At 42.6% G+C, this 12473-nt stretch overlaps 1 protein-coding gene across 5 annotated transcripts in view; it reads left to right on the top strand.

The window, feature by feature from the left end:
• Positions 1–12473, top strand: part of RTN4 (reticulon 4) — a 77467-nt gene that overhangs the window by 58400 nt on the left and 6594 nt on the right. For all 5 annotated transcript variants that reach the window (XM_066625988.1, XM_066625979.1, XM_066625970.1 and 2 more), the window contains one exon: positions 2196–2334. In XM_066625988.1, the coding sequence (XP_066482085.1) occupies positions 2196–2334 (139 nt within the window). The remainder of the gene's footprint in view (positions 1–2195; positions 2335–12473) is intronic.

The following is a 12473-nucleotide window of genomic DNA, read 5'->3' as shown; positions in this document are numbered from 1 at the left end:
GAACACATACAGCTGTTGCCATTGCAAAGCTGATATCAAAATAAAGCAACTCAGTGTGGGGGAGGGTTATCTCAATCATATTGAGCTGGTGAAAATTCAAAACTGGCAGATGTTGAATTCCAGTAAAGTATCTTGCTTCTGAAAGAGCCAAAACATCTATAATAGTTTACTCAGAAATAGAACCCAATTAAGTAGAGCTTAAACTGCATCTGTAGGCTTGCCTCTAACAATACTGAATATTTTCCCCAAATGTTCTAAAATATTTTCTGTATGGCCTGAAACAGCCCAGTGTGGCAGGCCTATATTATTTCATTTTAAATATGTTGGTTTGCCTAAACCACTCAGTGGATGAGTAGCTGAATTGGCATTTGAACTGGGACTTCCAGTTTAAACCACTTTGTGCACAACTTTTTTCCTTTTGAGGGTAAGTCTTGGGTAGGCCCTTATGTATCCCTTCAGCTATTGAATGGGATTTCTAGTTTTGAAATTTGAAGTGTTGCTCATGCTTTTAGGCAGACATGCAATTTATTGTAAATGAATAAGCTGAGAAAAGGACCTACTGTTCATAAATCTCCTATTGTGTGCCAGGAGTTCTGGCAGAGCCATACATCCCTGTCCACATTCTTTTCCTCTGGCCTCCTGCAGTACAGTGGTTCTTAATGAGGAGCACATAAATTGCATTTACCTTTTTCTGACCATGAGTGCCACAAGGCTCATACTTATGTATTTAGAAAGCTTCCAACCATTTAACTTACGTAATCGAAGATGATAGTACAACAGTTTCACTCTTTGGTGCTCTCAGAGAGCTCTCCATTAGGGATGAAAGTGGTTTTCCACACTGTTTCTTCCCTTCTTTCTTTCCTTGTGCCGTGCAAAATGTGTGAATGTATTGAATCTCTGTATTAAACCCACACATGAAAGAGGAGTGTACAGGTTGAGTCTCATTATTCCTGAGGGTTTTGTTCCCAGAACTCAGGTGAATGGCAAAAGTCGCTTTATAGCAAATCAATTTAAAAAACAAAGTTCCTTTTCTCCAGTGATTTAAAAACAGCCTTGCTGACCTTTGTGATGTTAAAATAGAGCCATATTGTCATATGTCAGATGACAATTCAACAATCAGTCTCTCTCCAGGCCCTTAGAAAGGATTATCTTTTTTCACTTGTTCAGGGGGAAGGGAGGAGTTCGATTGGAGAGAGAATGATTGATGGATTGTCAGCTGGCTGCCCTCTCTTTATTGTAAAGGACTGTTTTCCTTTAATTTAAAGGGCCCTTCCCAACATGTTGAGATAAAAATCTCTACAACAGTAAGAAAAGCATATTAAAGGGGTCCATTTTTCTCCTTCTCTAGTGATCAACACATTCCTTCTCATTTGCAGTGGCCATTTGTATTGAGTCAAATCTGTGTATAAAAAATCAGTGTATAACAAGGTTGGACCTGTAGTGTGTTTTCTTCCTATTTCTTGTTTAACCAGACACATCAAAGCCCTTCAAGGCTGTAACCATGATGCAGATAACATGGCCTCTAAAAGGCTTTGGTATCTGCTGGTCGAATGCTGCGAAGGAGTTTTTCCCTTGTTAATGTCTAGCCTTTACATTTAGGCAGAAAGGTCATTGGGGGGGGGGGTTATTGTTTTCTTTCAGTTTATTGAAATTGGAACTGGGCTGCATTTGCAGAAGACTTGGGGATTCAGATGGTAAGAGGTTGATGAGAAATGAAAGTAGTGCTTTGGTTGATGTGCAAAATGGAGTTGCTGAACCTATTGAGGTTGGAGATGAAGTATGAAAGAACAGATTGCCAGTCAGATTTTTTCATTCCAGTAGAATGTTCATCTGGCTGAATGAAAGGGCATGTCCAATGGTATCTAGGCAAGACACTTGCAGTTGCCAAATCTTCCTAGAATGCGCAAAAAGGCCTTCTTGTTTGCTTTTTTCCAGACTGCTTTAAATGGTAAAGCTTTGTTTCATGCTGTGAAGTGCAGTTCAGTTAACTAATTGCCCTGTTCTTGGAAAGAGAAACACTAAACACTGAGTGCTGCAGCGTTGCTGCTCTGAATAACCATGAGAAACCCCAGTGCTTCTGACTTGTCTGTCGTCTTAGACTCTGTGACCTTTCCTGTTTTCCACTGTGTTCTGACTGAGAATTTGGAGAGCCCTGTCTGCCAAGTGTCTCATGAATGGCACTTTCTCCCATCCAGGGCCTACTTGGATAAAGATGTTGCTGTTTCTGAAGAGCTTGTCCAAAAATACAGTCATGTTGTGCTTGGCCACTTCAACAGCACAGTTAAGGAGCTCAGGCGCCTCTTCCTAGTGGATGACTTGGTGGATTCTCTAAAGGTAAGATGCTTCCTTTGAAGCTTTCTGGCATTTTTAAAGTTTGACATAAATAGTATGGGTTGGTGGTGGACCATCTGGTGATGGGCAAAGGGACCATCATGAAATGAGAAAAATGTGCAATGTCCTTCTTTGAGTTTTTTTGGAGGGACCACCAGGAATCTTTTGCCTGTTCGGATTTCAGTTGCCTTTTAACAAAATTAATGGCAAGTTACTAAGTCAGTGATGATGGGTGGGCAGAGATATTTGAAGTAGCAAGATGCATGCTTCTCGCAATGTTAGTTCATGATGGGGTCTGAAGCAGCATGTGCCACCAACAGCTGCAGAATAGGGAGGAGGAGTATCTACCAGTAATAGTGTGGTGTGATTAAATATGGAATGTTTCAAATATGGGAAGTCTTAAAATGGAATCAAATACTGGGGATGAGAAGCAGCCTGGCAAAAAATGTCAAGGTAAAAAATATAAGTTATGCACTTAGGTCAGACTTGTGCAGTAACTTCTGTTCTCGTAGGGTAGTGATTTTCAACAGGTGTACCACAAAAGTTTCACAGGTGTGCTATGGGAGTTTGGTGCACACTGGTTGAAAGTAGCTGAAAAACTCTTTTGGGTTCTGCGGCTCTGTTTCTAGAGCCAGCAGAGGGACAGACAATTCTTTACTATGGACAGTTGCCCTAGAAACAGAGCCACAGAACTCAGAAGAGTCATCACAGGCAGAACTGACATCACAAGAGTTGGACCATGGGGAAAACTATAGAGGTTAGTGTGCCATGAGAAGAAAAACATTTAAAATTCTCCAAGAGCAATTTTCAAGTACATGTTATTGTCATGCCACTAAGAGAGTCAACCTTTGACTGGGTGGTACTACTTCTGACTACAGGTGAGGTTGGAATGTGTAGAGAATGGAAGAGAGTAATTTGAGTTTTGAGCTTAGAAATGACAATTTCACCATAATATAAGAAACATGACAAGTGCGTGGGTAGGATATCTGGTTTTTAGATACTTGTTTGTGTTTGAAATGACTGTAATATGTAAAATAAAGAGAGCTAGACAAAAAGGCTTTGGACTGCATTTGGTGGCTCACTTGATGAAATGCTTGGTACAAAATTATTTTCAGTGAGAAAACATATTAGTTAGAAGATTTCTAGTTGGAGTACTCTTCTCTGGAATAACTTGCTCTGCACAAGTGCATGTGGTTTTTAATAGGACACATTTATATTACCCCCACCACCACCACAGTGACACAACCCAGCCATAGGTTGATTGCCTTATCACCTGTTAAGGTCCAATTCTTGCTATCTTCTGATGGATCCAGTTGATGTACTTCATACAGAATTCGGGCAAAGCCACTTGATGAAATTGATACCTGGATTAAAAATGTAAACTTAAAAGTAGTTATACCTTTTACTTGCTGCTGACCTGTGTTGACTGGAACATTGCTGAATTTCAGAAGTGCTCTGGGGATTTTAAAGAAGGAGCGGGTAATTACAGCTACAGTGCGCAGTGGTGCCTTCCATGTTTCCACTGGGAGGCACTGAACAGGTGCTAGTTGGCCTCTGTGTCATATCTGCTAAAATATCCTTTGAATTGTACTTCAGAAGGCTCAGAACCATTGAGACAACTGTGAGGCTGACCAGCATAGCAGTGAAGCTCTTTAAAAAAAAAAAAGTTACTTTGTTGTGGCTTCAACCAGTGGAGGTTGTTTTGGAGTTGGCTTTTGGCTGAATTTTTCCCTCTTCCAAACAGTTTAGCATTTTGAGGAGTGAAAAAAAGAATGGTCACTACAAAAATGGTAGTGCCCTCTGAGTGTCGCTGCTTTCCACCGTGTCCCAGAGTAACAATGCAGCCAGGTAATTCTGGGGGAAAAGATGGTGAGAACAGAGAATGGATGCTGACAGGGTTGCTCTTGCCTCCTTGTGCTGCAGTATAGTTCAGGGGTGTCAAACTCATTTCATACAGAGGGCCGAAGTTAGCATTCAGGGCTCCAGCTGAGGGCTGGAAGTGATGTCATTAAGCAAAAGGTGGCATCATTAAGCAGCTAATGGTCAGAAATCAGACCCTGTTCTCATATAAATCCAATAAATACAATTGGATTTGAATACAGATCAACTAGCTAACTAGCTAACTGCAAATGATGGAAGAGAAAGTACGCAAATCTTGATCATGTTTCAAGATTTGGGAAAGCCAAATTTTCATGTGGGTTGCCATTTCAGCTGTAACACCTCAGCAGCTGAGAGCCTGAGGGCCAGATAAAAAGCTTCCAGCTGGAATATTTGACACCCCTGGTATAGTTAAAAAGGAATTGTGCAACACAGGTAAACTCTCCTCTGGAAAAATTCCTGGAATAGTTTCTCTGATTCTTTAAATGGAACGGCAGATTTGAGGCATCATTTTTAATGACCCCCCCCAACTGAAATGTGACTTTTTGTCTCTAGAGCATTCCCTTTGAGAGGCTTTATAAGTAGGGGTTTACTGAGCTGAGCAATGAAGTGAGTGTTCCAGTATTGGTGTAAATTGGGGCTTTTCAAACTGGGGCGTCGCAACGTCCTAGCCTGCGGGCCCTGGCCCCTGACCGCTTAAGGGGCGGGGGCAGCCTGAAGGCAGGGAGGAGGCTACGGCGCAATCCCCAGGATCACTTTAGTGGAGGCAGGGTGCGATCGCTCTGCATCTACTTTCACTGCTGCGGGGAGCCCTGCTGCAGGTCGCGCTGGGCTCCCCGCACCCCCAGGAGTGCGGGATCCCTGAGCACCTCCTGAGCAGCGGGATCCTGGGGATCATGCCGCTGCCTTCCCCCACCCCTGCTGCCTCCCCCCTCCTGCCCACACAAGAACTTAGTGGCTCTCAGCTCTCCCAGAGAGTTTGAGAACCACTGGTGTAAATCCATCTGTAACAGTCTTGTGCAGCTCTAGAGCCAAAGGATAACCTGCCTGATCACAAAACTCCTACCTCAACTATTATGTTCTTGTCTTCACAAGGTATTGTCATTCCATGTGCCTGATGTGGTTATTTTGCTCCTGTTTCTTATTCAGAAACAAGTCCATGTCATTTTTTTCTGGTTAGTTGCTTCTTGTTAAACTCCATTGGTACATATGTGTTGTGTTCCCCCCATTGCACTTTGAACCTCATTTACTCTTGCCCGTTCACTCAATTTGGAGAAGATGCTTTTTCGAGCTCTTTGACTAACTGGGTGTTGATGCTTTTAAATGTTTAGACTGTCCTATTTTTAGAGGGTAACAGTATGAAGTCCATTGCTGGAGAACATTGTCTTGTGGTACCTAAAAGTAATAAATGGATTGTAACATAAGCTGTCATAGACCACAGTTGGGTGTCTCAGAGTAGCTCTAGTTCAGGAAAGTTTGTGTTCCAGTGAACTGGAATAGCTTCCCAATATGTTGTTCTGCCAGCAAGGGCTCCCTCCAGAAATGCAGAACGTTCCTGGAGGTGAAAGCACTAGCTGAGATGCTACCTTAAGTTTTTCTGGTGCCACTAGCAGCACCTTTATGTACCCTGTCTTTTTAGTATCTTTGCACTGTGTGAGGTTGGTTTCTCACAGTTGGCTTTTGTATTAACCATTTTGACTGCTGAATATAGGTTGGGTTTGCTTTAGTGGAATCTAGAGTTCATGCATTGTTTTTTAACAACATTAAACTGATATGACTAAAACTTGATTTCTATGGTCCCTCTGACCCCCTTCCTCTTGAATATTTCTCTTATTAGAGCAGCACAGGAAGAAGCTGCAAAGAAGCAAGGAGGGGTGTGACTCTTAGGCTTGCACCTTGTAGAATATTTAGCTATCTCATCTTAACCCATATAATACATTAAGGGCGCAGACCTAACCCACTTTCCAGCACTGACATAAGGGTAATGAAGCCTCCAAGGTAAGGGAACAAACGTTCCCTTACTTTGAGGAGGCTTCTGTGAGTGCAGGATGCACCGCACATCCCATTGGCACAGCTATGCCAGTGCTAGAAAATTGGTTAGGTTTTGGGCCTAAGCTGTTTAAGATGGGCCGGTGAAATGCAGACATGCCCCCCTCCCCTGTTGGTAGCATTGACTCAGGTTGCTGTATTTGATGTGAGACACAAGTCTGCTTCTTCCAGAAGGTCTGATTTTCCTTGCTTTCTTTGGTGGCTCTTGAAAGCAGCCCAACAGTCATCATGAGTTGGAGGAAAGGGAAGAGCTTCTGTTACCAAAAAGGGCTGTTTTGTTTAGGGGAATTAGTATACTACCCTCTTTGGAACCTCAGGATTGCAGGCTGGATAACAAGACGGCGTAATGCAGAGGAATTCCCTTTTGCTTAAAAGGGAGACTGAGAGACAACTTCCAGTAAAAGATTATAGTTTTATTACAAAGCACAAAGGTATACATAATGCACATGGAACTTGGATCCATTGTACCTAACTTTCATGGTGGTTGCATGTGGAGTGTATTTGGTGCATTCGAGGAAATCAGAAAAGGATCAGTTGTAGGGAAGGATTTTAGGGGTCCCTGATCTGCCAGATCCTAGTTGCTAACTAAAGATGGGGAGAGAAGGGGAGAAATAAGGAGGGGAAAGAAGGGAAAGAGTTCAGGCGCCATATAGTTACCTGTCCTGAAGAGCAGTTGGGCGGGGTCCTGTGGAGGAGGACCTTCTGCCTTGGGGGAAGAGTCAGAGAGAGAGAGCACATGGCCAGAGCCCTTTCTTAAAAGGGTTTTTGCTGTGACCGAAATTGGCTGGCTGGGCACTGAGCTGGGGGAAAACAGCCACCCACCAGGGTGTTTGGGGTCAAGATGTCCCTTATCAGCAAGATCCAGTGTGTCTAATGGCTGGTTTCCTAGCTAGGGGAACTTGCACAATAAGCAGTGATTGAGTTAACAATACAACAATAGGAGACACTTAAGCAACCATTTACTATTCCAGCCTAGAGAGGTAGAAGTTGTGTTGTAGCTTGACCAGGGATTTTTGGAAGTTTAATGTGTTTGCATAACCAGTGCTTGGATTAGGAGACACAGTGATTGGGTTAACAAATGATTTGCTCTTCCAGACTTGTTTACCCTTGGGAGGGGGATGTTGTCACCATGAGCCTGACTTGACTCCTTTTGTGGCCTGTATGATATTCTAGTCCATAATAACCAGATATAAAATCACAACTTAAAAGGGAAAAGGGGATTTTTCACGTAACACTTCACTCTTTTAAGGAAAAGAAACACTTATACACCAGAAAGCACTTTAAATAGGAACACTTTGTGTACACAAAGACCTACAATAGTAGGTCTTATGATATTGTATGTTGGTCCCCTCGGGTTTTCTGCTGCCCATTTTGTTTTTCTTGTGGAGCCTTGTCAGGCTGTATTTAAAAGCACAGAATTATTCAGTTATGCATTGTTCTCTTCTGTAAGACTTGCAGTACCCTGTGTTCAAGGAAGCTTAACTTTGAATTGGCATGACATATGAACTGATGCAATTTAGTTACAGCCATCGCTTTTCTTCCAGCAGTTGTGCTGCGCCATAGAGGTGGGAATGAAATCACAAATTCAAGTGTTGAGAGAATGAAAAATGAAACCAGGCAAAGGATCTTTAAAACGTAGTTAGCTTCTTGTGTGTTTGAAAACTCAAAAACTATGGTTTGGGCTCTCAGCTGTGTTTAGCAGGAGCCATAGCTTGGCATGGTGTCTGAATGAGCCTTGGGGCTCATTGCAATCCTGTGCAACCTGTCAGCCCCAGTACAGCTACAATGCAGCCCCTAGGCAAAGGAACAAATGTTCCATTATCTTGTGTAGGCCTCCATAACTACCCTCCCATCACAGGATGCAGCGTAAGCCCCATTGGCATGGCTACACCAGGGCCTGCAAAGTTGGATAGAATTTCTCCCTTGGTCCTTGGAGGGCTATGTGACAGGAAAGCTCAGCCCCCACCCCTTATCCACCAAAAATCCTCTTGCTAGACTGTCTGCACATTTTTGAAACAAATATAAACAGTTTCTCAGGAATGAAAATTCTGTATTTAATGCTGGGATTTTTCTATGCTTACTTTATAATTGCTGCACAGATAACCTTCATGTGCAAGTAACACTTACTTTGGCTGTGATCCAAAGGAGCAGTTTAGACATATGCAAGGGACTTTTATGTACAGTGGTAGGCATATTGTATTTGCACAGCTGAAAAGGCAAGCTGTTCTTTGAGATTTCATCTGTTGCAGTGGTTGAAAAAAAAATACCAGTTATTTACAAGGTTCTCTTTAAATCTCCATTGGTTCTCTTTAAATCTCCATGCAGTTAAATCTGCAATGTCTGTGTGAACATGGGTCCACAACTCTTGGTTGGCTATGGCAGACTACAGAGTTGGGAGAAGTGAGCAGTCTTATGACCAGCATACTGAGCTTCAGTGGTGCTTGCTGTTTTCTAAGCAGTGCTGAAGCTGTGTTTGACTAGGGGGAGCAAGACTGACCTCTTCTCCTATGCTGTACTCATCATATGATGTCAGTTTGTTGAGTGGACTTGTGGGCTCCTATGTGTGGGTCTTATTTCCTCTGATGCAGCAGGCTCGGTTATTGTGTGTATCTCTTAAAATATCAGATATTACTGGACAGACTGGAATGTGATAGTCCATTACTGCATTCAGTGTGCAAGCTTGTCCCTAGGTCATATTTTAGAGCACTCAGAGTTTTCAAAATGGATTTAGAGCCTAAACATTTTGATAAGCATTTTCTTTTCAAGGGTCACTGACTTGTTGTGGTCTCTTCAAGTGTGAAGCTTCTCTGTTAATCTGACCATTCCTCACACCCTCTTCTGGAATTTTTTATTCATTTTTGTTTATACCAGATCAAAAGTCTCCTCAGGGATAACTTCCTTATCATTCTTCCTTGACAAAACTTTCTTGTGATTTGAGTGACTTCCCTCCCTCCCCCAGGATGGAACTATTTTAATGTCCTAAGTATGGTTCTGTACCCTATAGGTTAGAGTTTCTCAAACTGGGTCAAGAATGGGTCGTGAGCCAATTTCAGGTGGATCCCCATTCGTTCAATGTTTTATTTTTAATATATTAGACTTGATGCTGTCATATTATGTGATTACATTTGGGGAAATGCTACATTTTTAACAGACCACTCTGTATATGGTTTTAACAATGATAGAAAATGGGACTTACTCCTGGGTAAATGTGGGTAGGATTACAGTCTAGGATTGTTAAAAATTGTCCTGTTTGACGATGTCACTTTCAGTCATGACATCACTTCCAGTGGGTCATGATAGATTATTGTTCTGAAAAGTGGGTCCTGGTGCTAAAACTTTGAGAACCACTGCAGTGTAGGTCATTAGTGGCACCCTTGTGTGGGTGTGTCTGCTAACTGGTGCAAGATGCCATAGAGATGGGGGCCTCTTCAGTGGTAGCATCATGCTTTTGGAGCATCCTTTCTAAAATGCCTGCTTGGCGCTACCATCGTCATTTGTTCTCCTGAGCTTTTGGAGAAACTCTGCTAAGCTGCCTTTCACTGTCCCCCCCCCTTTTTTTAAAGCATGATGATCAGAATGTTAACATGTAATCACGTGTAGAACTAAAGGTTTACAGGCAATTTTTGAACACTATAAAAAAAGCAGAGCATAAATAATTGATTGTGCAAACTTACTCTGAGAACCCTTCCCCTACTGCGTATCAGCAGTGCGAAACAGATATGTTGCGTCACACATTGGTGATTCAGCAGTTCCATCAGGCTGCCTTATCTTCTATGGAGTATGAGCTTTTGGCTGGAAGGCTTTGCCTTCACAGATTTTAGCATATAGCTTTTTCTCCATTGCTTAAAGCCTCTTTTTACATTTGGCATGGTAAAGTGACAACAAGGTGATTTTTTCCCCCTCCCCTCATCAAGGTCATGTAGCTACTGTTTCTAGTTTATGCTTAGTTGTATACATTGTTTCAGGATGGTGAAGCCTAGAAGGGATTGTGAAGAGCTCCAAAAGGATCTCCCTAAACTGAGGGCATGGGTAGCAAAATGGCAGATGTATTTCATTGTGTCAGGTGATGCACATTGGGGCAAGAAATCAGAACTTCACTTATACTATAATGGGTTCTGAGCTACCTGTGATGGATCGAGAGCTTGAGGTCCTGTTGAATGGTTTGATGGAAGTGTTGACCCAATGTATGGTGGCCGTGAGGAAGGCCAATTCCATGCTCAGGACCATTAAAAGGACTGGGAATAAAATGGCCAACATCTTGTCATTATACAAATAGATGGTAAGGCCACCTCTGGAGTGTAGTACCCAGTTGTGGTTGTCAAATCTCAAAAAGGATATAGTGGAGTTGGAAAAGGTGCAGAAGAGTGACCAAAATGATTACTGGGCTGGGGCACCTACCTTACGAGAAAAGGCTATGGTTTCTGGGGTTCTTCAGTCTAAAAAGAAGGTGCCTGAGGGGTGATTGAGACATGTAAGTTATTCATGGGATGGATAGAGGCAGTTCTCTTTCTTCTCATACAATACTAGAACCAGGGGGCTTGCACTAAAATTGAGTGTTAGAACAGACAAAAAGGATATTTTTTTAGATTAGGAATTGGGAATCAGTTAGGAAGTAACTGATTTGCAGAACTTCTTGCCATAGGAACTTGTGATGGCCCAGCCCTAAATGCCTTTAAAAGTACGGTACAAGTTATAAACCATGATGACTATATGCAACCTTCAGTTTTAGAGGCAACCTATCTGTGAATGCCAGATGCAAGGGAGTGGCAACAGGATGCAGGTATCTTATTTTCTTGAATGCTCCCTGAAGCATCTCGTGGGCCACTGAGAGAGATGGAAAGCTGGACCAAATGGTCCCTTGGCCTTATCCAGCAGGTCTCTTCTTAGGTAGTTGGCCTACCAGTAAGCAGGAGTGTCCAACTCCTTAAGGAGAGGGAGTGAGTTAGAGTTGGAGACGGACTATTGTGCATAAGCTTTCCATGGACGATTTCACAAGTTTAATTCCTGGCTTCTCTCAGGCAGCAGGACCAGGAAGAACCTCTGTCTGAAACCTTGGAGAGCCCTGGGCTAGATGAATGATAAGTCTGACTTGGTAGACGGGAGTTGCATGTGTTGAAAACAGCCACTATAAAACAGTTGTCTGTCAAGAGACTAGTACCAGGATGATGCTGGCAACTGCTTCCTTGTGGTTCTAGGAGGTTTTCTCTGTCACCCGGGAAGAGGGGTTGCAGGAGAATCTAACAAGGGAACAGAGCTATGGAGCAGAGTGCTGTGTGTGAGAGGGATGCGAGTGGCTTAGATTAGTCTGGATTCACTGCTCCTAAACTTAATAAGGATGTAATAATTCAAGGCAATGCTGATTTAGAACAGGCATTTACCACAGTGCAGGAAAGTATGTCTGGTGACTTTGTCCTACCATAGTGACTATTGCAGCATGAAGGGTATTTGCCCATTAAAACTTCCTTGTGTGGTGGTGTTGTAGGAAGAACAGTTCATGGTGCTTTTAACTACATCAAAGCAACTTGGATATTATGCCTGGATCTGACTGCAGGGGGGAGAGATTGTATCTGCCTCTTGCTACTGTGTCACTTGAACCTGGTCAGATCCAAATGGCCACCTGGGATGGAGCAGACGTGGAGTGCTCAGAGTCTTGAGTCATTCTTGACTTGGTCTGACTGGCAATCTGGAAGCTAAAGGATGCGGATCCCATTACAAGCTGTTTTGGCTATAATTATCTCTGACATATAGAAGTTGAAGTGCTGCCTTTTTGTTGCTTGATCTTTTCACATTACCTTCAAAGAAGTCAGATTTATGAAAGCTGTGTAGAAAAAAAATTACACTGGCCATAGCAAGGATGCTTAAAATGAAGTTCCCATGGAAAGTTGTCCGCCTCCCCATCTATAACACTTTAGAACAGCAACTTTCAATGTTTCTTCTCAAGGTACACTGACCACTATAATTTTTGCCTCTTGTGACGTCACCTCCAGCTTCCAGGAGTCTCTTCTGGGTTCTGCAGCTCTGTTTCGAGGGCAACTGTCTCTAATAACGAATTGCCTGTCCTTCTTCCTTTGCCAGCTCCTTGGATAATTTGTTACTGATACTACTTGGATAATTTGTTACTGATAATACTATTGTTATTGATAACAATAATTTGTTACTACAGACAGTTGTCCTAAAAGCAGAGCCACAAAACCCAGAAGAATTTTTCAGCAATT

Source organism: Tiliqua scincoides, chromosome 1 (genome assembly GCF_035046505.1).
Source record: "Tiliqua scincoides isolate rTilSci1 chromosome 1, rTilSci1.hap2, whole genome shotgun sequence".
Lineage (NCBI taxonomy): Eukaryota > Metazoa > Chordata > Lepidosauria > Squamata > Scincidae > Tiliqua > Tiliqua scincoides.
The sequence above is the reverse complement of the archived record's forward strand: the minus strand, read 5'-3'. Positions and strand labels throughout refer to the sequence as shown.